Consider the following 26,045-nt stretch of genomic DNA (forward strand, 5'->3'; position numbering starts at 1 on the left):
TACACCAGGGTCTGAAACTCAACTCAACTGTGGGCCTCTGGAGGTGGAGTCTGGGTGAGACGAGGCTGCATCAAGTATTCAGTCCGGCACTTACTACAATCGCGGTGTCAACACAAAAATGACAGCACAACATGTAATATTTACTACACACATAAACAACTAGCTTAACTAAACACGTAACTTGAGCAACTTTTTACTAAACAAGTACCGCAAAGCATGCTGGAGGCCAGCGTCACTCCCAATACCAACCACACTCAGCGAAATAAGAGTTCGATATCCCTGTCTTATGATATTGTTAAAAAGAAAACGTTAAGCATGACATTTAGCACCATTTTCTAGCTACATGAGCATCAATACATTTTTAAAAAGGCCACCTAAACGCGCCAAAAAAGATGCTTAATGAAGTGACTTGTATGATAACTTTGTCTGAAACGTGGGATACTCGGCTTACACTGATAAGAAAAAGCACATCTGTCATACTTTTGGAGTTGTTTGATGGCAATCGTAGGCTAGCATATTCACATATTGGCATATTTGAGGGCGTATATGAGAAGTAGATTGATCACGTGTAAACAGAATCTGCAGTGGATGGCAAATCTATCCTGCTATGCAAGCTGTTTCAGTATGTTTCAGTATGTTTCTATAGCAATGTCCCATGACAAGTGTGGTGCACATTTTACTTTTACAGCATCACTGCCCAAATGAAAAGCAAATATTTCCTTTTCATTGTTTTTAAATACATATTTTAAAAACTTTTGACTGTGACGATACACTTGAAAGTTGACTTCTGTAAACAGATGGAGGTGAGTTGACTTCATAAATTGGCAGTTTTTTGGTGTTCGTGAGGAGCCAGTGTGCACAGGCGGGAGGAGCGTTCCTGCATGGATTTTTTGTCTGGAAGCCGTTGTGTTGTCATCTTCCACATTTAAAGCAGCAGTTCCTCCTCCTCCAAACACAAGTTCCACTAATTAGCCATCAATGCTTGAAATTGCTGAAACACAGAAACGTTTGTCATGTTTTTTTTTAAATTTTTTTTAATGTAGGACACGGTCTCGGCTGGCTGCAGCGGCCTTTTGGGCACCAGTTGTAAGATTTAGGGTTCTGGTATCTGGCGGGCCGTAATGAAGGTTTGTGTCATTGCGGGAAAGCGGGCCGCTCCCCTGCTCGCCTGCCAGCCCAGGCCAGCTGGATTTAATCTTACGCCCTCGGAACAACACACAACCTCGCATGTTGTACTCTCAACTGGCAGCCGGAGCACATAAAAGCAGAGCAACCCTAGCGGCTGAACCTCACGTTGTTTTGTTTTTTTAATGCTAATTTATTTGGTCGGGAGGCGTTCCCGGAAGATGGTCACAAATCAGTGCTTTTGCTTTAACATTCAACAGCACAGCACCAGCCCTCGCTTCACGTCGCTTATATTCCAGGTTGATTATTATTACCGATGGCGATTGCTGCTGCATCCGAACACGGCACGAGATGACCCGCAGACGTCGTTTCTCGATTGTTTGCGGCCCGCCAGCTTCACTGTGGCTCATCTCCCAGCGTCAGGGTGAAACGCTGATGGATGGCAGCTGCAGCAAAGGTTAATTAATGAGCTGACGGCGATGGAGAGGCACTCCCGGGGACTGATAGATAAAGACGGAACGAGGAAGTCTCATTTTTAAAGTGGCTCACCTGCGGCTACCTCAGAGACACAGAAGCACGCTCCACTGGTTACGTCCAACTTGCACAATAAATGATTAGATTCACTTAACATCTGTAAATCACCGTCTTGTGATTCATTTTTCCACCCTCGCCATGCAACTTTGGATTTAAAAACATTTAAGTCACATCGACGACGGATGAGGTGGAGACTCGTTACCTTGCCCTACTAAAAAAAAAAAAAAGTCCACCGACATTATCCCTGTTTGAAATGCCTGCAGGCAGATCACCAATAACGTCACACCAGCCTTCGTAAATGAATAACTAATACCAAAGTGTCCACACCAGGACAAGCACATCAGAGCCGACACACAATAATACAAATATTGTTCGATGAATAGTTGCAAGCTGATCATTGGGTTGTGCGGGTGCACCTAATATTCAAAGTTATAGAGCGTACAGAATGTGAGGAAGGTAGGGTGCGGCCACATGACACGATTAAAAAAAAAAGTCTAGAACAAGTCGAGATTCGTCAGAGGAAATATTCACCTGAGGCGTTTCCAGCAAGAGTTTACGCAGGAGCGACAAAGAAGAAACTGTTTTTTGTGTTGTTTTAAAATTTTTTCACATTACATGATTTTTTTTTTTTTGCTTCCAGGGTGCTTTCCATATTTCTACAAATGTATTCATCATTATAATGATACATTAGGATTTGTTCTTTTTGAAGAAATTGTATGGTTCTGCCTCATAGCCGGCTGGCCCATAAGGGCGCCGTAGCCTCCAGGGGGCGCTACAAAATTGGAGAAAAAAATGAACCTTCATTATGATTCTATCATAACTAGTTACTACTATGAACACTTCAAATGGAAAAGCTCACATTCATTCAAATGTTAAACAATGCCCAATTAATAGTTATTGCAGAGTGTAAATGTTGCTTATACTGTATCTAGAGTTATTGTGTGCTATATTCTGTCCTATTGTTATTATTTATTGGCTTTTTTTTTTTTTACACCACCACTTGGGGCACCACTTTTCGCCTTAAAGTAGCACGACAAGCGTAGCAAACCTGCATGTGAGCATTAATGTCTGCCATAACAGGCCCAAAACACAGTTACTGTACAAAACATTAGGTATCTAATGACATCCAACTCAAAATTTTCAGAGATAAAGATAATAATGTCCACTTTATTGAGGCATTTGCAACACTTCCACCCTCTCAAGGCTAAATATTAGAAACACCAGCAGTTTTGGACCTCATTAGGCTGTGCAGGTGGCCCGTGCTAATGAGTATAACAGCGAAACGCATGCAAGCTAATGAAAAGCGATGCACAAACCAAGCAGAGGGTTGGCTCACATATTGATGAATTTATTTCCCACTACATCATCTCAGTACCGTGCAGGACAACCGTTGTGATCATTCAAGGCCACAGAAGCAAGAGGAGATGTCCCAGAAAAAGTCAACAAGCGGCACAAACACAAAGCGAGGCGCTGTGGATGGACTTGAAAAGTCGCACAAATACACACGATAAAAACACACCTCCCTTCTCTAGAATATTAGGAAAAAAAATAGATCATTAGAAGTCTGATTGAGCGAGGCAGGAAATGGAAACTGTTTGCGTTTCCTCCACGCCTCAGCAGCCAAACGCCTCATTTGTGACATTTTGCAGATTAATGCGAGCCGCTGAGGGGGGATGCTTTGGAAAATTGCTTTGACTGGAAATGTGTCACAGCTAACAGCGCCTCTCCTTTTCTTTCCAGTTTGATCCCCGTTAAGCACTTCCCTCTGATCTAATTCAATAAATGCCAAAGGGAGTCTGAATAATCATAATCATGCCCGCTCCTTTGGGATGTGTGTCTTTGGAAGCCAGGAATACTTCACACTTCTTTCTTTTAGGAGGTGTGTATGTCCTCTGACATGATGGTGACGTACGTACATGATTAGCCTACGTCCCAAATGGAGTCAAAAGTGCATTTAGACTTCAAATAAAACCCCTAAATACAATTCATGTAGCACTAAAGCGTATTTTTCTCTGCGCACGTTTTTAAAGGGAAGCAGCATGACGGCCCTCGTCAAAATAAAACAAAAATAGTCAATAAATATTTGTTATCTCCATCATACACAGTACATCCCTCAGCAGTGCTCAAACATGATCTTTACACGTGACATCACAGATTAAGGACTAAAAAAAATGGTCTCTTAAGACTCACAGGAACAATAATTTGACACACATTTAAGACAGAATTGCCCCAGTAAGCGCCCGCACGTCCATTTTAATATAAAATGGAACCTTGACGTAAACACCTGTTGCTGCACAGCATACATCCCATTAAGACACAGGAGCCCCCCACCCAGTTCCACCCAAATTGCAACATGTCAAGTTTCAAATCAGTGCAAATCAGTTAGCTGGCAACCGGGCGTAACCCAGCCTCTTCATCACGCCCCCGCATATGTCCTCCACCAGCTTCACGTCTCTCTGCTGCATTTTGTGCCGCCACATGTCGATGTTGGCCGGGGAAATGTCCCCCTCGTAGAGGAGGTTGTACAAGTTGGTGGAGGTGGTGAACTGCAGCTGGTTGAGCGCGGCGGGCGACAACGGCACCCCCAGGAAGGCGTGGATGCCCTCCGCCGTCTCCCGGGGGAAATTGACCATGTCCTCAAAGCGCACTTGGAGATAGGAGTCCTCGGGGAGGCTCTGGCTGATCCTAAGCACAGCGCCGGTGTGAGCCAGCCACAGGTGAGCCAGTATCACCACCGGGTCGCTCTCGGAATGAGCCAGCAGATTCCTGAGGGTGTTAAATTCTGGCGCCACGCTCGGGCAGCCATCCCTGACGGCATCCTTCTTGAATATCAAGGAAAGGTGCTGAGGGATGTTCTTCAGGGAGTACAAGCTGGGTTGGCTCTTGTACAACATGAGATAAATCCACGCTCGAGGGTCCCTCAGCACATAGATGGTCTTCATGGAAGGTCCCACAACCTCCCGAATAAAAGGCAGTTTCAGCGCCCAGCTCCCACTGCGCATGTTAAGGACAACGCGGCTGTTTGGGTACTCAGCCAGGTGGTGTCTCATCGCCCTGATGTACTCCGCATCTCTGTCGAGGCTGGCTCGCACAGACTCCCTCCGCCTTGTACTTTTCTTTTTGTTCTGGAGAGAGGCGCCTTGCTGGGGCAGGCTGGCCGAGCCACCCTCTGCCAGCTGAATGTTCTGCAGGTGGAGCTTGGTGTTGCGGGCCAGCGAATGCAGCCAGCCTTGGATCATCTTAAAGCGTCCTTGCTCGGCCTCCGCACGCGACCACTCACAGGCATCCACAAAGGAATCAAAGTCAAACTCCGTCTCCGGAATGTCGACGTGCTCAGTGGGAACCCTGATGTAAACAAAGTCTGTGCTGTTGTAGAAAAGGTGCTTGAGTATGTCCGACCCCGAGCCGGGCAGGGTTGTGATGAGGATGGTGGGGAGGGGGAGCTGGCGCTGGTCGTGCAGTCTGACTTGTTGGTTGACTTCACTCTGGCCGCCCCTGCCTTTCCATTTCACCCCACAGAGGAGCTGATCGCAGCTGTTGGACACAAAGAGCAGCTCGACGAGCCACAGGATGAGCACAGTGAGGAGGGCGTAACGCATCAGCCGGCGCAGCCTGAAGCAGATGTCGTAAAACTTTCTCTGCACGGCGAGGAAGGCGGCGGCCACGCAGAGGAGTAAACCTGCCATCACATTGAGTGTGAAGACAAAGTCAAAAAACTGATTGCCATTGCTGGTTTGCTTGGGCAGCACTTGCGTGCCGAGGCCGAATCGAGTGATTTGATATCGATCCTCTATCTTACCGTGACCGCCGTACCCTAAATAATCCAACCTCGCACCAATATCTTTGTAATTTGTCGCTATGGACACTAGCCGCTCTGTGTTATTGATAGTTAAAGAGAGTGTCACGCCATTCTTGCTGGCATCTATAAATTTACAGTTGGAGACTTTGACATATGGTCCATGAAAGACATACGCTGCTCTGCTAACAGTGCCTGTCATTGGGAACGTCACATTAACATACTGAGTCCATCTTTTCTTAAACTCTGCCGACTGTTCTGCCTCCTGTATGCGAGTATCTGGACTGCGGCCCTGGCTGTCAAACCAAAACATTTTATAGTGGGCGTCCCACACGTCCATCATTGCACCATTGTACCTGTCCATGAAGCGGAAAGGGACATATTTAAAGTCAATATCGAGGTTATGGAAAAAAGCGCTGAGCGACTTCAAGGGCGAATCAGCCTCCTTTTCCACGTGGTCGAGCACCACCAGCGTTTGGGTGTTGAGCAGAACCAGAGCTCTGTACACGCTCTTCAGTCTCATGGCGGACGAGTACGCCAGTGCCGCTTCCCCGCTCACAAACATGGTGTCCCCATGTGCCGCCGCCGTGATCACTTCCCCCCTGGTGTCGCCCACTCCTTTATCATTCCAGTGCAGCCATTTGCCACACTCCCCCATCTGGCCTTCCCACGGCGCGTTACATTGACTGGTAGGAGAAGGACTAAACACCAGCACATTGTTAAGATAGGTCAACTTTGGCCCGTAAAGTGCCTCTGCTACAAACACTTGTCCGTTGGGGGCGAATGTGAAAGAATTCTGGTCTGGGTGCTCATGACCTGGGTTAAAACTATTCCAGCCGTCCAACCAGGTGTACGGCTTCTCGTGGACCATGTCGTAGACTGCACGGCCACCCAGCTTGCCAGACTTAAAGGACACAAAAGTGTTACCTTGACCGCTCGGCAGCCCGGCTCCGTAGGTAACAACGCCCCAGTTGGAGAAAATATGCATCCTGGCTTTGCCAAAGTCTTGTGGAGGTTGCGGGATGAGGCGGGCGTCGTACCAGATGTACTCTGTGTGGAGTGTGACCCAGCGCTGAGACGACGACTGCCCCATGGGGCCGTCCTTGGGTCGGTGCTTCCGAATCTGCTGAGCCAGCCAGTTGCCCGTGCCGTTCCTCATGACGAAGGCGTCCAGGAACACCAGCTGGCTCTCGGGCCCGTAGAACCAGTTGTAGTTGGAGTCGGCGACGCCCACCGTCCTTTGAAAGCCGGGCAAGACGGTGGAGTAGTAGAACCAAAAGTGTTTTTGCAGCCAGTTGTTCTGTGTGCTGTCGATGCTGAAGTGCCGCTGTGCCAAGAAGATGTATTGCGTGATGGACTTGGCTGTGTAGCTCCCGTAGGCGACCCCCTCGTCCAACGTGCCATCGACAATGTGATTTAGCAGAAACATGGTTTTCTCCATGTAGTTCACAGCCACTTGTTTCCACATCATAGACTCCTGGTCGTCATGTGAACCCACCACTATGGCTCCAATTAGGATGGCCAGTATGTTGGTGGTCTGATGATTGTGGAGGTACTGTTTGCCCCACCCCCGGTACTTGGAGAGCTCAAACATCTCCTCTGTCACAGAGCGGATTTTCTTGAGGTAAACATCCTTCCGTGTATTGTCCAAGTAGGCATAAACAAAGTCATAGGCCGTGGCAAACCCTGTGAGAGAGTGCGCCACAGGAACCTCATCGTTGGGTGCAGGGGTCACCTTCCAGTCTGGGTATTCCGCCATCCTGTCCATGAACTTGATGAGGAACTGCAGGGCAGCAGAGTCCTCTGGTACCAGGAGGCAGTACAGAGCCAGGGGAGGTAGGTTGTTCCCATAAATCTCATTCCACTTGCTTTTAAACACCTCGTGTTTGGCGGGCGGACTGTAATAGGGAGCGTTGGACAACATGGTGAAGGCAGCCGCACGGATGACTTTAAATATGTGGCTGTGGGTGGTGGAGGACCTCTGCCTCATGAGCGACACGTCCCCTTGGCCAAAATACAGGTTGGGATGGGCAGACGCTGTATGCTTGGCCACTCTGTCGGGGGCCGGCTTGACCTGCAGCAAGTCATCCTGAAAAAAGTCATTGTCTGTGGCGTTAAGCAGCCCCGAAAAAGCTGCCGCCACCATCCAGAGTGGAAGTAAAAAGAGAGCAAATAGAGTCCAGTTCACTGCCATGATGGTGTTCAAGATTTCAATAAACTATGTAATGTCCCATTGTGAAAAGTCCAGGAAATGAGTCCTCTTGTCAAAAAAAACTTGTGCACTTTCCATATGTTTGCACATTAATGCTGAAAAAACATGTTCTTAAATACAGGGCATGTATGTGTCACTTCTCATAGAGCACAAAAAAATATCTCCACTCGTCTGCAAAAGTTAATATCCTCCTCGTGTCGTTTTTGCACAAACAGTCAGCCCCAGTCAGTGTCTGGTCCCGTCAGTGGCGCCCAAAGGCACCGCGAACAGCCCGACCGAGCCGCAGCATCTGTGGAGCCGATCCCCGGCGAGCGACGCTCCTCCGCGGGCGACATCGCTCCCTTCCCCGGGCTGCAGAGCACCGCGAGCGGCCGGTTGGCTCACCAGTCGCCGCTTCTCCGTTTGAATCTTGCTTCTGCCGCTGCTCGTTTATACGCCTCGGATAGGCAGGAAAGTTGTCGTCACTCCCCAAGTATTCCTTTTTCCCCACATTGTGCGCAGGAAACAGTAAATCAGCCTCCCAGATGAGGATGAAGAGGAGGATGATGAATATTCCAGATCCACGCAGCAGCAAAGGTGTTGGGTCGACGTGTGCTGGCGTGTACTAACACACACACACACACACACTCACTCACTCACACACATACACACGCACTACACACACTGACACTGCGTACATGTGTGCTTTCTGCGCCGTCGTCCGCTACACTGTACAACACTTTGATTGTTTTCCAGGCGAGTGGAACCGCTGGAAAATGTTGCACAGAGCATCCGCTAGAGGGAGCTGTGGCACCAAGAGCTCGCTCTGTGTGTGTGTGTGTGCGTGTGTGTGTGTGTGTGTGTGTGTGTACTTGCTCGGAGCATTAAGGCCACAGAGCAAAGCTGGGAATCAAACAAGTGGTGCCACAATGTAGCTTTTTTGATACCCACGTCATTCACACTAATGTTAAAAAAATGTGCATGTTATGCCCTCACCATTTCACAATACACTCCATTTATTCAAAGACCGAACACATATTGCTTCCAAAATGTTCACATGAATAATTACCTGCGTAAAATATGTTGTATATCAAATAATACCCTGGATGTGATATTGGAAGATAATAGCATTTACATAGAATGAGCTCCTATGTTGCTCACAGACACATTTGCATATCATTTGAGGAGTGTACTCACACTCGACCGGCGCTGGGCCCACTTAACACCTAAGGTGCGGGATGTTTGTCTAGTGTGAGCGCAATCAATCGTGCCCAGGCCACACGCTTCCCCTCTTTTGGCACGATTGAAAGAGAGCGGCTAGGGCCTGGCACAATTCCATGCACACGCACGACATCGAGTCATGCGATGACAAGAATGCGACAGCACCTTCCAGGTTCTCCATGCTAAGCGACACAATTCCTTATAGAAATAAAATACACAAACTCCAAATGATCCATTTGTACCCAAGTCCAGCACGGTACAAATGGCTTAGTGTGAGTACGCCCTCAGCATCAAGACACATTAAAAAGCACATAGTCCTCTATTCATTTCTTTCCTTTGAGCCTTTTGGCACGCTATTTCTGGAGGGATTGCATTTCCATCTTAGTTGCACATTTAAAAGCATGCTAGCAAGGTTGTTACGCTTCTGCGCACAAGTTCCTTCTGGCCATGTGAACTTTAAAAATGATACTGCAGAACCTTAAAAATATGCGAATGCCGGGGTAAAAAAGGAGAAATGTGACAACAACAATAGAAGGCAAAGTTAATGCGATGTAGTGGATTGGTAGCGGAAAAAAGCAGCACAGGCGTACTCCCTGTTCAATGTGGTTACGTTGGTGCAAGGGCCACCAACCCAAGAAACATGCTCAGAAAAAAACATTTCAGTTTTGTGATATAGGTGAAATTCTGCAAAAATGTTATTATTTTTCTCGTAAAATTGCGACTTTTATTCTCATTCGATTAAGAATTTTATCTCGTAATATTTTGAGAGATATTTAAACTTTCCTCTTGAAATTTTTAAAAACTTTATTCCCATAATATTTTGACTTTTATTCTGGTAATATAACTTTCTCCCCAAAAGAATTCTCCCAAAATTACAAATGTATTCTCTGTTTGGTTTATTCTTTCATATTTCAACTTTATGGTATTAAAATTACATTATTTTTCCTCATATTAATTCTCGTGAAATTATGACTTATTCTCTTCATATTTTGACTTTAGTCTTATGAAATTACTGCTGATTTTTCCATTTTTGCTCTTGTTTAAGAAAAAAAAAAACTTAACATATTTTTAGAATGTGCCGTGCGGCAATTAAAAAAACTGAATGAAAAATGGCCCCCGAGCCGCACTTTGGACACCCCTGGGTTACGTCAACAATACCGTCAATCAATGATTGGGATATGAGTACCACTCGTGGTCTCGATTTAAAAAGAAATATTACAAAATAATATAAAATTTGTACGAAGTCATCGTGCTAATACATATGGTGGGGCTCCTATTCTGTGCAAGGGGCCGCATTCTCCGCAAATGCGCAAAGGATGCGCATCGCTGTCATGGTGAGGAGCATGGAGGACCAAGTCTGCTCGAGGTGGGGAAAGGCGATGTTCTAGACTAGGCAAAATTTTAGTCAAAAAAATATTAAAAGACAAAAGGCATAAGTAGTATTCTGGCCACTAGGCATCAGTAACGTTCCATTATTAGGACATGGATCACATTGCATGAAGTCAGCACTGCTGGTATGTCCGACATGGTATGAGTGCATAAAATTTCTCCTCCCATTCAGTGTGGAAGTGGTACGTTTTTGGCTTCTTTGTCCTCCTTCCCCACTCCGTTTTAAACGAACACGACAGTAAATAAATTGGAGACTAACTAGTTAGCTCGCAAAAAGCACAAAAATTAAAATGTGATTTTTTTTTTTCCAGGGAGGGGGGGCTCCAAATAAAATTCTGCTTAGGGCCCCAATTTGGCCAGGGAGCTGCTCATACGCCACAAGACAACTACCTGTAAAAGCCACATGTATTCCAAGCTAATCACAATGGCAAGTGGAGGTAGCAAAAATGGTGGACCAGAACATCCCTGGAAGCAATAAATTGATTTCTAATAGAAGAATATGCACTATGAGCTGATACGTTTATACACTTGAAGACGAGCTACAGCGTGTGCAGTCACGTGACTCCACCCATCCAGCCTGAACAAGAAGGGAAACAGACGATGAGGGAACGGGTGATGGTTCAAATAAAGAAGCGGCTGTAAAGTAGCAGCATTTCACTCGCTTATGCGCCTAGAAATAGACTGTGTGAGTAGAAAAAATAAAAAGGGAGAAGACGTGCGACTTGTCAACCCTTTCATTCGCATTTTGCTCCTGAAATAAGTCCATACAAAGTGAATCAAAGTAGGGTAACATTTTGGCGCATCTGTACTGTATATAAATCTCCTATATATGTCTCCGACCACTTTTCTTGGCTGACATCTCAGCCGTACAACCTGCACTCGCTGCTGGGCTAACTAGCTATGCTATCATCTGAACACTGGCGCGCTGCTGGAAAGACGACTGCTCTCTGTGACGTACTACACTGCTTTCCCACCCGTGCGCTTAAAATACGTATATTTTTCTGTTTGTATGCATCGTAACGCCGCTCTGAATGACACACAAACACTTGACTTGAAATATATGGATTTTTAAAGCCTTTGAAAAAAACAAAAAACATGTACATCATGGCCAATTATGCAAAATTGACAATTCACAAAGACCAAGATAATAAAAACATCCTAAAAGCGTCTCTGTAGGAAAGCTGTTGGTAGCAGTTTTTAAGGATGGCATGCTTTACTTGATGCCACTAACAGATGGTCACACGGCTACAAGAACATGTGAAATTCTCTTTTCATTGTGTAAACGATCATTTTGATGATCCAGTTTGTAAAGCCAACATGGCACACACAGTACATGTACATACTGTATAGGCAAATAACATGGCAATGGAAGGTCTGGAATTGAATAGAATTGTTAGAAAAATGAGAAAGTCACTATATTTATAAATGGTATTGTTATTATTATTGGAATATATCACCTGACAAGGTTGTGGTAGGTTGGGTTGATATCAACGCCGTTCTTGTGCAGTGTGATAAGTGGCCATTAGTAATGCAGTTGCATGAGCCGTGATGTCAGTGATGATAAATGGCTGTACGTGTAGCTTAGCAGGATGTAGCATGAACGGGTATGTACCACACATTCATATTTGTGGACCGCTGTCCCAGGGAGAGTTATTTTGGGTTCTACAAAGATGATGTTGAGCAAAAGAACACAAAAGTCAGTATGAAAACTGTCGGAACCATCCAAAGCACATTATGGAAATGGGAGCGTTGTTGGCGCTTTTTGGAGGGTTTTATCAGAAGGCTTTGTGGGCGGGATAGGTGCATCCCATTACGTGCATTACATTTCATTGAAAGTAATGTGTGCCGGTTGGTCAATAAATCAACGAAAAGCAGTTAATTTGCATTTCCTGGAATTCTTTTCCGATGGCAAAGATATATAGTGGTCGGGGATTTATGGTGCATTTATCGTTATCGAGGTAAAACTGCCCAATTTATCGTGATATTGATTTGAGGTCATATCGCCCAGCAGTAGGTTAAGTTATTACAATGTCACAGAGAATATTGCCTGAGTAGGGGTTTGACCCTGGAATTGACCATTTTTATTGCTATTGTTTAAGGCACATGTGATGCACTAATGCTGCTGCTTGTATGCATTGTCTTTCTCTGTGTTTGTACTTTTGAATGTTGTTGTTCATGATGGCGGCCGTGACATTTGGCTGTCCTAACACGCGCCGCCATTGACTCATTGATCACCTCCTACTGTGTATATTAGCTCAGTGTGCAGCACCTTCATTTAATGATGGATCACTTGTTCGCTCTTTCGGTTCTAGAGCATGCTCCCCCACTGGGACTGCTGTTGCATGATGCATCCCCCCTCCCCTTCCTCCTCCTCCTCCGCCGCCTGCAGTTTGAAAGCACAAGCGCACACATGGCCTTATCAGCATCACTGCAGGAAAGGCACACAGTATAGTCATCTCTCTAAGGACACAAATCTTCCATATGGAGAGCCTCTTCTTTTTATTTCAAAAGGGAAATTGCACGATCCTTCCTCGGCTGCATTTGCACCACTTTTGCAAAGGATGCCATTGCCAGTGAACTATTTAGGTCCAACATGAATATGCCATCTTGTAACAGCTAGATTGTGCATCAGCAGGTACTATCCCCCCCTGATGTTACACACGCCACATCAGATGGAGAAGCGGCACTTTAGAGCTTTTCAGCGTGTTCACACACTCAGGCGTGTGTGCAGGGCATCCCGCTTCCAGCTCCATCTTACAGCAGAGGAGGGACTTTTCTAGTTGGATTTTGAAAGCGCACGACGATGGCGGGACAGCTGTCGGCGGCGGCGCGTCGTAGCCGTTTGAAGTCCCTCTTCTGAACGTCACGGCTCCTTTAGGCGGCCACCGGGAGTGAAAGTTGAGCCCGAGTTCAGTCGACATCCCAATTAGCGGAAGCCTCTGTAGGCTAGCATCCTGATATCACGCAATATGCCTTGGTTGCCTAGCGACGGAGCGATACAATACTGGCAAAAAGTTAGGGATAGTCAGCTTGCAAGTGGTATGAACCGAAAATGCAGGGGGTCTCAAACCCTTGGGCCGCACCATATTGTGTGGCCCACCTGCTTGACATCCAAGTTTAGAGGCTTTGGCTGCCTTAAAGGAAGACGCTTTTAATGGTTAAGCAATAATCAACAGTGAACTTGTCAGACATTGAAATGAACAGGGGGGTACTAGACAGAACACTAACCACAATCACAGTGCCGACTCAAAAATGACAGCAAAACATGTAACACACACATACTAATGGGGAATGGGGAATAATCAACAACTACATTAACTCTAAAGATGTATCTTTAGCAACTTTTTACAAAACAAACTCTGCAAGGGATTCTGGGAGCCAGCATCGCTCAAGCCACTAAAAGAACAAAATCGGAGCTAAGCTAGTAGAGTCAGGCTACTATAAAAAGACAACAATAACAATAACAATAACAACAATAACAAATGCTGGTAGTGCTTCCGGCTTCCCAGCATGCCTTGCGGACCCTTTTTGTTAACAGTTGCTCAAAGAACATGTTTAGCATTGACATAGTTATGTGTTATCCTCCACTTGTAGTTCTAGTTGCCCTGCGTATGCGCTATCTACCTGTTGCGTGTCAAGTTGCTGCGTAATGGTTATAGCCTTATTTCTTTTATATGTTGAGTAGGGGTGTCACGATACACTCAGATGATGAGACGACACACGATATTGGGTTCACAAGCACAAGACGAGACAATATTTGAGCAAAACTACATTAACAACGTATAGGACTTTTTATTTAACTGAGTCACAAAAATGCAGGTAGATTTTGAAATGTTTTATAACTTTGCAAGCATGACCTCAGCATGATGCTTTTAACTGTTTAACTTTTCCAATAATGATGGCAATTGTAGCTACTACGACTAATCACTTATGGTGATGTGTAGTTACGTAAAGAAACATGTAAAACAGATAGCAAATTGCACTACATTAGTTTTATGTTGATGCAAAAAGAACTACACTTCCCTTAATGCTTGAGTGCCGAACCAGGAAGTAGTGAATTAGTCTGAAGTAGTCCAAAATACACGCTAGTATCACATGTTTTGACAAATCTTAAGTAACTTCGATCAAATGTAGAATTACTACAGCTTCTGCTTGGACATTAACACCGCCGCAGCTGATGAAAAAAAGCACCTGCTGAGTGCCGAGTGACATTGGGAACACCGAGGTATGTTAGATTGCAAGGTTTATCGTGTGTGTAGAGCACGTCATGTGCGCTTCCTGCACTGCCACTTCCGTATCACGTATATTATCATTCACAGCTGCGATGCGAGAGCTCACAGTCTGATTGGCTTCTGGCTGCACAGTCCTTGCAAGGCTGCTTTTTTCTAAATGAGAACTATTGTCACATTTTAACCTCGCAAGATCTTGTGACACGAATGTTGCGTACTGACCTCTTGCTGTTTCTAATGTGTTGACAAGCTTATTGCCAGTTTCCATGTGGGTACTGCTTGCCCAAATAAAGATAAATTAAAATTAGGGCTCTCAAAGTTAACGCATTAATGGGAATTTGTGATTAATCATGATTAAATATTTTAATCAATTGAATGACTTTGCTTCATCCTGACATGTCGCTCCAAAGCACTCCCTGTGCTTGGATGCAAGGGTAACTGGCAGGTCTAAAGCACAGAACACTGCCATAGAGGCGGTTTGTGTCGTGCACGGACACTCAATGCCCTTATTAAAAATGTGACATGCTGGGAGCAAAGAGGGCTACAAACCTTGCTCTTGAAAGACCGCCGCCCACACCACCACCACCACTCGCTCTGCCTGCAGAGAATTTCAATCCTTCCCCCCAAGAGTATTTGGGTTGATGTATGTCTTCAGTCTGTCCCTTTGGCCAAAGTGGCAGCTTAAACCATCTGAAAGGCTCCTTGCAGGAGGCCGCCTGTCAATCATCCAACTTCCTTCAGTTGATTTAAACTAGAAAACAAACACTGGAATGTTCCATGTGATGCCAACTAAGGTGAACTCTCCGCAGTCCAACACCACTGGGGTCGTGCACGATGCATTAACAGATTCATATTAAGAGAGTGGTTAGCTTAGTTTTACACTTACACAAGAGTTAATAATGTTAGGAGGTTACTTGAATCTTTGCCTGTACAGTTACTTCATAAAGCTCCATTAAATGTCCATTATAACAGATGGGAACAATTCTTTCCAACAGCAACATATTTATTTCCACTCTTAATGTTCGCCTGTGTAAAGTGTGCTTATGTTCATACACCTAAATTCCACTAATTTCACTAAAAGGTTCTGCCAGATGCGAAGACTTTTGTTTTGTCTTCATTTATGATTGCTGCTCTTTGTTTTTTGGGTTGTTTTTTTTTACACAATTGCTTCGCCGCCTGTGAATGAGTCCATTTACGCATTTATCCGCCTGGTGTCCTTAATACCTGCTGCTAAATGTGGATCATCTGCACCTGCTCACAATAGCGGCTTCGCCGCTGTCTTTCCACACACTCTGAGCCGACCCTACCCAATATGGCACCCGAGGCGAGATTTTTATGACACCCACTCCATCGGTGATTTACATACCTTGCGAAAAAAATGAAATGGCATTGTTTTATCGTTGTCTTTAATTTGTAAGATAACATGTTCTTTCATTGTTAATAAATGACACATAAATACAAAAACAATCTGAAAAGAAATAAAAAATACGCATAGCACAAAATAGAAATCCTGGAAATAAGCGAATAAGTAATATTAATAGTAATAAATTAGAACTACAACAATCAGCATCAAACAATTTAAATAGTAACAACTTATTTTAATATCATTATTTTAAAGGTTAATTCTTCACAATTTGTTGGCGCCCCCTGAAGGCCACAGTGCCTAAAAATATTCCCTCGCCACTTCACCTTTTGAATTTTGCGCGGTCACTCTCTCACGGTTTCTCCAAAATAAATTAACTAATACAGACCCTTTCCAAAAAATTAGAATGTCATGGAAAAGTTGTTTAATTTCCATAATTCCATTCAAAAAGTTAAAGTTTCATAGATTATAGATTCAGGGCCCACAATTTAAACAATTTCAAGTATTTATTTGTTTATTTTTACGTAATTTGGGCTTCCAGCTCATAAAACCCACAAAAACAGGAATTTAAAAAAATTAGAATACTGTGAAGAAATCACCATTTACTTCTCAGTTTTTGCAGGAAAAAAAAGAAAGAAATTAGGATCACATCAGATCAATCAAAATATGGTACTTTCAAAACGATATGTCAATCTTCAATACTTGGTTGGGAATCCCTTTGCCTTAATCACTGCCTCGATGCCACGTGGCATTGAAGCAATCAGCCTGTGGCATTGCCTGGGAGTTATGGAAGCCCACATTTCCTTGATGCTTGCTGTCAGCTCTTCTTTGTTGTTGGGTCTGGTGCCCCTCATTTTCCTCTTGAGAATACCCCATAGATTCTCAATGGGGTTTAGGTCCGGTGAGTTGGCTGGCCAGTCAAGCACTGTGATGGCATGGGCATCAAACCAGGTTTTGGTGCTTCTGGCAGTATGGGCAGGGGCCAGGTCCTGCTGGAAGATGAAATCTGCATCTCCATACAGATCCTCAGCAGAAGGAATCATGAAGTCCTCTAAAACATTCTGGTAGACTGTTGCGGTGACCTTGGATTTAAGAAAGCAGAGTTTACAAACACCTGCACCGGACATTGCACCCCAAATCATGACGGACTGCGGATATTTCACACTGGACCTCAGGCAGCTTGGGTTCTGTTCCTCACCCGTCTTCCTCCAAACCCTTGGACCTTGATTCCCAAATGAAAGGCACACTTTACTTTCATCGGAAAAGAGGACCTTGGACCACTGGCCAACAGTCCAGTCCTTCTTCTCCTTGGCCCAGTGGAGACGCTTCCTACGTTGGCTCAGGTTCAGAAGAGGCTTGACCCGAGGAACCCATCTCCCGGATGCGTCTGAATGTGGTGGTTTTTGAAGCTGTGACTCCCGCCTCATTCCACTCTTTCTGGATCTCTGCCAGATTCTTGAATCTTCCCTGTTTGATCATCCGCTGAAGCCCACGGTCATCTCTTTTGCTGGTGCATCTTCTCCTGCCACATTTTGCCCTTCCTCTAGACTTTCCATTGATATGCTTGGACACAGCACTCTGTGAACAACCAGCCTCCTTAGCGATGAACTTTTGTGGCTTACCCATCCTATGGAGGGTATCAATGATGGTCTTCTGGCCAGTTGTCATGTCTGCAGTCTTCCCCATATTGAACCCAACTGAGACAATCGAACCAAACTGAAGCAATTTAATGACACCTGGGAAAGCCTGTGCAGGTGATTTGAGTTTAGTAGATGATTAGTGTGTGACACTCAGTTTAAAACATTCATGCCCTGCAAAATTTGGGCTGGTTTCTTCACAGTATTCTAATTTTTTGAATTCCTGTTTTCATGGGTTTAATGAAATGGAAGCCCAAATTATGTAAAAATAAACAAATAAATCCTTGAAATCGTTTAAATTGTGGGCCCTGAATCTATAATCTATGAAAGTTTAACTTTTTGAATGGAATTATGGAAATTAAACAACTTTTCCATGACATTCTAATTTTTTGGAAAGGGTCTGTAAATCATGCTGTTTTTTTGGTTGAATACATCCTATTATTACTCAAAAGATGTGCGTATTTAAGGTTATATTACTTGTTTTTGTGCCTAAAATAAGCATATTCAGGCATAAAAAGGGCTAAATTAACTCAAATACAAATATAGGGCATTGAGAAGATGCATTCAAGGACATTGTGAAACTATGTAGTATTCTACAAGGGTCACCCGTCAGTAATGTTACTGTAATGCTCGATGGGACACACGAGCATCAGACTTGAACGCCAGAACAGTAGGCTTTTATTGCATGTTTGAATTTTCTCACAACAGGTACAATAATCCCTAATAAAAATGGGGCTACTGTTGCGGCAGTAACCCACGCCAAGCTGAACCCCGACGTTCTTTCCCGTTCGCCCACCCATCATCTCCCCTGTCGAACAGGAACACATTTACAGCAACACCACACTAGCCTTATGTTTTAAATGCCTTATTTACTCTTATGATGTCTACTATAAAGGGGAATACCAGCGTAAAGGTGACTATAGGGGCGTTATTTCATGTCTAGAGGGTTCTATCTAACAATTGCATTGCATGACAATAAAACTCTCTTGAATCTTGAATCTTGAATCTAATGATGTTAAAACCCGTATTTAGAAGGCCGTAAACAGGTTTTCTATGCGCAAACTATGAAAATATCTCATTTATAAATAAGGAATCCAACTTCACGGAAATTCTCTTATTACGGTCGGGTCTGGAACCAAATAACAGCGATAAACAAGCGATTCCTGTATTGCCTAATGTGCCAGCCGGCTCTGCATGCACCGAGAAGAGGAATGAGTGTCAGTCAGAACTGAGCATTATCTTTGTAAAAAGGTAGATGTGTTTGATACGTTTGTAATTAGATCGCTTTCAACTGTGTGCCTAATAAAGTGGAGCTTGCAGGACGGTGCAGGTTCACAGAGAACAAGAGGCAGAGTCAACCTGTCAATCAATGAGACAATTAGTCACACCCACACAAATTCTGCGTCTGTAATGAAAGTGAATTTGCATGCTTTGGCTCGGTGGGAGCACACAAACACAGCCTGAATGACAAGTTATAGACATCAAGTCCTTTATAGCCCAGCTGACACTCTAAAACTAACTCTTTGATACCCAAAGACATAAAAGAAAGAGTCCAATATGTGAGTACCTTTGAGTATTCCCTCCCGTGACTTTTGCAAGGCAGCTTGCATGAAAAATTAAGCACCGCTTGGGCCCCCGGTTGAAACGCTACCTGTATCCCCTCCCTCTCATGCCGCTCTCCACTTCCCCCCTCTGCCCTCTCTGAGGTAAACCCTACAAGCTCGCCATGAATATTTCAAGAGGCTAAATTTGGCATCCCAGAGGGTAATTTGAATTTTAAAAAAGGTGATTGCAAACCCGCGAGGACCCCTCGGCTCCGCTCGCCTCGGCCTTAGGCCGGGAAAACGGCGAACACCACGAAATACTGAACGCGTCAGTCGGAAAGAACGACGCTAAAGAGGGTCTTGTGTGTTTACTACATTATCCAAGAGGAGAGTGAGGGGAGTCAAACGTGCATCTTACAGTCATCCGTGTGACTCATGAGATGAGTTTCTAAACTCAGACTAAAATACTTACTTACTAAAATACTTTGGCAGGAGAGCAGGCAGGAGTCAGTCCTATTCCCACACCGCCACGCCGATCCTTACATAAATTCATGAGACTATTTGGGCTCAATTAAAATACGAAAACAAGCACAAGTTCAGCTGCGGTTCACGGCAAAACAACCCAAAGTTTCTCTGGATTATTTCCGACAAGGAGCTAATGACTGACAGTTCGTGACCAAACATCAACACCACCTACAGCACTGGAGTGGAACTGTTTCAATCTCAGTTTACGACAACTCTCAAGTTTAGGATTTTTGCTTTATTCCATACTTTTTGCTGTGAAATGAGGGCCTCTGCTTGGAGGCAGGTCGACTGGGAGCCCCTACTGCTGATTGGCTGTCAGGCTACTTCAAACCGATTCTTTGTAGCTGGGAGATGTCGGTTCTCGCTTGGGCTTCTGCTACTTTTTGGACATTAATTAGTTGTAGAGTTTCCCTGCCATCCAGCCCGACCCGCTGCTTTCCTTTGTTTTATAACATTAAGGCTTCATGGTGCCTTTTTTCAGTTACGTGCTTGCACATCATCGCCTGTGGGTTTTTTTGCTCCCTCCTTTGTGGGCTTTGTTGTACTTTGTGTGACTCATTAGGGAAACTATTTTCTTTCTTTTGTAACAGTAAGTCTTCATGGTTCCTTTTTTTCAAGTTCTTGCACACCCTTGCCTGTGTTTTTTCTCTCTCTCCTTTGTTGGCTTTGTGTACTTTGTTGACTTTGATTAGAGACAAAATTCTTTCATAACACTAAACCTTCATGGTGTCGTTTTTCAGTTAAAAGTTTGTGCACACCATCGCCTGTTTTTTTTCCTCCCTCCTTTGTTGGCTTTCTGTACTTTGTTGACTTTGATTAGAGACTAAATTCTTTCATAACACTAAGCCTTCATGGTGTCGTTTTTCAGTTAAGTTCTTGCACACCATCGCCTGTGGTTTTTGCTCTCTCCTTTGTTGGCTTTGTGTACTACTTTCAAAAGGGCTTTAACTGTTTTTCGGCCTCTGCATCTGGAGTCTAGAGTGACACAGCACACGACAATGGCAGTACAAAATACAGAATGCAATCAGTGGTCTGCTCTAGTGGTTGATGATGTCAATACCACAATGGAAAGGCGCCAAGATACAAAGACTTTATAAATCAGCATCAGATTTCTCAACTTCTGAGTCAGGATAGTCTCCTTTGCTTTGCCCCGCCTTATGCCAAATTAAATGCATGTTGTGAGTTGTGACTATGTGCTTAAACAGGCAAGGAAAAAGATTAGGAATATTAGGAATTAATTAGGCACAGCAAGTACTGCTTGCTTGGAGGGAATCCATCCAAGTTTTAAATTGCTCAGGCAACACTGGCAGGGACTAACATCAACGATAAGGACAAGTGGATTCCCAGGCAAGATGAGAGAACGTAGAGATTAAAAACACACTTTGATGAAAAATGGAATTATGAGTGAGAGACGAGTCGCCGTCACAAAGTGAGCCGCCTTCACGAAGCCTTCCAAGTGAATCCCCTGACATCTCCTCGTGTGATTTTTTTTTTTTTGGTTTAAGTTTCTTGCAAAAATACGAAAACTTTCCGCCTCAAAGGGAGCGTCCTTTTTGATGGTGGAATGTGACTTCATCCTCTCATCAAAATTTTCAGCAGATCAACTGCACTGCAATCGTGATAAGCAGCAATTATTTTTCCGGCATGTGGCTCATCATACTGTACTGATCTAAAGCTTCTAGGATCAGATATTCAAAATGAATATGATTCATGCTCTGACAATGATTTCTTCAATTTAAAACAAACATGGGAGAAAATTGTGACAGCGAGCTGGCCCATTAGGCAATTGGGGGGGGGAAAATTCACATTCAATATGTTCAAACCACTAATTACTATTAACTCTTAAAATGGGAAATCTCACATGTGAGATTTGCTTTAAAATGTAAAGCAATGCCCATCTTACGTCACTACAAATAAAGAAGTCCCATAAACAGCCGTCCCTCGCAATATCGCGGTTTGATTATCGCTCCCTCACTACATCGCATTTTTTTCAGAAATGAGTTAATGAGTGATCGCTGTTTCATGGTAGACTTTTGTATTAATCTTGTATTTCAATGTGCTTTATTAGTCAAAGCATATTGAATTCACTAGCATGAAGTCAGCCATGGCATGCCCGAAAAAAAGTTCTCCTCTTATTCCGTGTGGAAGTGGTACGTTTTTGGCTTATTAAGTTTAGAACAAATACATACGAGGCTAACTGGTTAGCTCACTAGCTTGCTAGCTAGCGGCCATCTCAAGTTCCTGCAGCATAAGAGCTACGCAATGCATTGTAACACAATGAATAATACGAGTGTAAAGCTGACTATAGGGGTGTTACTTCGCGTCTACAGGGCTCTAATAATGTTAAAAAGCGTATTTAGAAAAGTCATCAACAGTCTAATTGCAAAAATATTGCATTTATTAACAGTGAATGCTATATCGCGGAAATTCATTTGCGGCGCTCGGGTGTGGACCCAATTAACCGCCATAAACGAGGGATGACTGCAGTTGGATTTACGTGTTTTATACCACTTTTTTAATATAATACATTTTATATAACTTCTGTACTTATACAACTTTATGTACTTGTATTTATTTATTAGTATTATTTATTCAAAACAGTCCTAAAAAAAAAATCATGAGCAATTGCAAACTGCGTATTTACAATCCAAATGCTAAACTTGAAAATAAATACAGACCGCGGACACACTGAGCTCGCAAGCTTGTTGCTGTGTGGAGCATGACATCATCACTCATGCGGAAACACTGATACCTCATTTTTATGCCGGTAATATTGGACATGCCTATTAAAACCACTTTTACTCCCTAATGCCAGCTCAAAAATGATGCCTTTCACACATGAAAACCCATTTAAGTGCCCGTCAAAGCAACAGGTGGCACTATAAGTCTTCACTATGAAGCCATGCCAGCCAATAAGCAGGCAGAAGAAAGTCATTCCCGGAAAAGGCAGCGCTAAATGTTCAATACTCTCATTTTTAAGTGACATGAAAACAAAAGTCCACAGACAAAGCAGTGTTTTTAAAAGTAACCGTGTCCCAACTTGCTCATATTGATATGTTTCCAGTTAGAAAACCAGAGCACCTGCCTTCGACTTGTCATCGGCAGCCCTCACAGATGAAAAGGCTGAAACTTTGACCGCGTGCACCACAGCATTTCCCTTTTTGGTCCTGTGAGTTATTGTTCTTTTGCATGAATGAGCTCGCTTTTGCAGAGCCTCCACGACAAGCTCCCCCTTTTTTCACATGCTACGCTGTCGATAGATGTGAAGGCTGCATTAAAAGCCTTTCAGCCTTTCAACGACTACTACTTGTAATTGGGCCGGACCGGAAAAACATGGCTAAAAAGGCACGATAGTCGCCAGCTAACGGGCTGCTCATGAAGTTAGCATTGTCACGCTGTAAAATACTACTGTGATGCCAGCGTATAATCATGATCACATGATGCCCTGCTTGCATTGATTAGCTTCAGGCTTCCCAGCTCTTGATTGACAGCCTCAATTCTCCTGCTAACGCGCTATCATGTGTCCGATTGTTCCCCAGGCCACAGTCAGGATGCAGACAAAACGATATGCGGCGAGGCGGGAATGGCTCTGAGCGTCTCCATATCACCGCCGCTGCAGCTCCCGTGGAGGTCGACGGGGTCGCGTCTTGTCTATTTCTTTCGCTCTCGCAGGAAATTCCGACGCTGCTTGGCTGCGGCGCCACACATTTTCTTTTTCTAAAGCCAAATAGGACTCAAAATTGAAAATAACAGGCTGAAAGGGAAGGTGTATGAAGACGTTTACAGCGAGAGCAAGGCCGATAGAAAGCTCTTTGTGCTGGAATTCACTTTTTCTTCTTGCGAAGCCCTCTAATCAAACCACTTCTACATTGTATGTGAAACTCGCTTGAAGATTGATGTTCGAGATGAACAATAATTCACAGTAAGCAGGTAAAATGATCACTGCTTAGCTTAGCATATTAGTATGCTAACAAGAAGCCTTTCAGGGGAAAACCGAGGAAAAGGCTTCTTGAGACGTCATCTGTACTTCTGTGTAGAAGGTGTCGGACGTTTCGCTCCTCATCCGAAGAGCTTCGTCAGCAAACTAATAAGTGCTGGTAGCTTAGGCCTTAAATACAGTAAGAGTGGGCGGAATTGGTGTGCCAACACCCTCCTCCTATTGGTTCGTTACACTAAGCCTGGGCGGAGCAGTGGTATAATCCTATCCTGTTATTCACACCTACGATAAAAGGGAAGTGTCGCTCCCTGAATTGGGTATGAACGACTCTGATACTGGCTTGTTAGCATCTATTGTTCTGGCTCGGCCCTGCCTTCACCTCATTTGCAAGACTAAGAGCTGTGGGTTTTGGTCTCAGTAACCTGCTGAACACAGGGTCCAAATTGAACCTCAAACCACCATTCCGATTCAATGATGGGTTCTGTTGTTTGACAAAAATAGCTTCCTTTACTCCTCTTTCAAACCATCTGTTTTCTTTGGCCAAAATCTTTACCTCGCTGTCCTGAAAAGAGTGATTGGTAGCTTTCAGGTGTAGATGTACTGCTGATTGAGGACCACTAGCATTGTCCCTGCGATGTTGATAAAGCCTTTTTTGGAGCATTTGCTTAGTTTCCCCAATGTAGTGCTCTTTGCATTCCTCATCTTTACAGTGGATGGAATAGACCACATTGCTCTGTTTCTGGTTTGGAGCCTTGTCTTTAGGATGCACTAATTTTTGTCTCAGGGTATTTACTGGTTTGAAATAGGTAGGAATTTTGTGTTGCCATAAGATCCTCTGGAGTTTTTCGGAGACCCCCGCTACATAAGGGACTACCACTCCTCTCCTTTTTGCTTCTGTGGGCTTTTGGGTTTCTTTCCCTACTCTCTTCTTTTGACATTTGTTAAAAGCCCACCGTGGGTACCCACAGGTTGAGAGCGCTCTCTGGACATGTTGTGTCTCCTTTTTCTTTCCCTCAGCACTAGTAGGTATTTGTTCCGCTCTATGTTGGAGGGTCCTAATAACCCCTAGTTTATGTTGTAGTGGATGGTTTGATTCAAAAAGCAGGTATTGGTCAGTGTGTGTGGCCTTTCTAAAGACCTCTGTAAGTAGCTGTCTGTCCTTTCCTATAATTACCTTGCAGTCTAAGAAGGCTAGTTGGTTTTCTTTAGTGTCCTCGCGAGTAAATTTGATATTTCAAACCAGTAAATACCCTGAGACAAAAATTAGTGCATCCTAAAGACAAGGCTCCAAACCAGAAACAGAGCAATGTGGTCTATTCCATCCACTGTAAAGATGAGGAATGCAAAGAGCACTACATTGGGGAAACTAAGCAAATGCTCCAAAAAAGGCTTTATCAACATCGCAGGGACAATGCTAGTGGTCCTCAATCAGCAGTACATCTACACCTGAAAGCTACCAATCACTCTTTTCAGGACAGCGAGGTAAAGATTTTGGCCAAAGAAAACAGATGGTTTGAAAGAGGAGTAAAGGAAGCTATTTTTGTCAAACAACAGAACCCATCATTGAATCGGAATGGTGGTTTGAGGTTCAATTTGGACCCTGTGTTCAGCAGGTTACTGAGACCAAAACCCACAGCTCTTAGTCTTGCAAATGAGGTGAAGGCAGGGCCGAGCCAGAACAATAGATGCTAACAAGCCAGTATCAGAGTCGTTCATACCCAATTCAGGGAGCGACACTTCCCTTTTATCGTAGGTGTGAATAACAGGATAGGATTATACCACTGCTCCGCCCAGGCTTAGTGTAACGAACCAATAGGAGGAGGGTGTTGGCACACCAATTCCGCCCACTCTTACTGAATTTAAGGCCTAAGCTACCAGCACTTATTAGTTTGCTGACGAAGCTCTTCGGATGAGGAGCGAAACGTCCGACACCTTCTACACAGAAGTACAGATGACGTCTCAAGAAGCCTTTTCCTCGATGGACAACTCCTGTACGACTGAGAGCCTACACAGACGCTTTCAGGGGAAAAGCTTTGTTCCACATGCTGGAATTCAGTTTTTCTTCTTGTTACGTCCGCTAATCAAACTAATTGTACATTTCTATGTGGAAAGAATCCTAAAATAACTGTTCAAGAAGGCTACAACAATTCAGAGTGAGCAGGTAAAATGATGACCACTTAGCTTAGCATATTAGCGTGCTAACAAGAACCCCTTCAGGGGAAAAGTTGTTTGTTCCACATGCTAAAATTCATTTTTTCTTCTTGCCTAGCCCTCTAAACCTACTAATTCTACATTTTAATGTGAAAATAAATCTAGGATGGCTATAAAGATGCTAACATTTAGCATTACGTTTCAGGGGAAAGTTCTTTGTAAATCTGGTCCACTTGCTGGAATTCACTTCATGTTAGGCCATCTAATCAAACACATTCTACATTTCTATGTGAAAAGAACCTTGACAAGTGTTCAAGATGGCTATAACAATGCTAACATTTATAAGAATATACTTAGTTTAGCGTATTAGCGTACTAACAAGAAATCTTTCAAAGGAAAGCTC

At 44.0% G+C, this 26,045-nt stretch overlaps 2 protein-coding genes across 2 annotated transcripts in view; both read right to left on the reverse strand.

Moving 5' to 3' along the window:
* LOC129174285 (protein disulfide-isomerase TMX3-like) overlaps positions 1-26,045 on the reverse strand; it is a 145,491-nt gene that overhangs the window by 26,549 nt on the left and 92,897 nt on the right. The window lies entirely within an intron of this gene.
* On the reverse strand, positions 192-8,510 carry LOC129174283 (dermatan-sulfate epimerase-like protein). Its single transcript, XM_054766112.1, has one exon. It carries the CDS (start codon positions 7,647-7,649, stop codon positions 4,038-4,040), a length of 3,612 nt encoding a protein of 1,203 aa, XP_054622087.1. The 5' UTR covers positions 7,650-8,510; the 3' UTR covers positions 192-4,037.

This window comes from Dunckerocampus dactyliophorus, chromosome 21 (genome assembly GCF_027744805.1).
Source record: "Dunckerocampus dactyliophorus isolate RoL2022-P2 chromosome 21, RoL_Ddac_1.1, whole genome shotgun sequence".
In the NCBI taxonomy this organism is placed as follows: domain Eukaryota; kingdom Metazoa; phylum Chordata; class Actinopteri; order Syngnathiformes; family Syngnathidae; genus Dunckerocampus; species Dunckerocampus dactyliophorus.

Excerpts from the sequence above, each read along its gene's own strand:
- LOC129174283 (XM_054766112.1), bottom strand. The coding sequence starts at position 7,649 with ATGGCAGTGAACTGGACTCTATTTGCTCTCTTTTTACTTCCACTCTGG.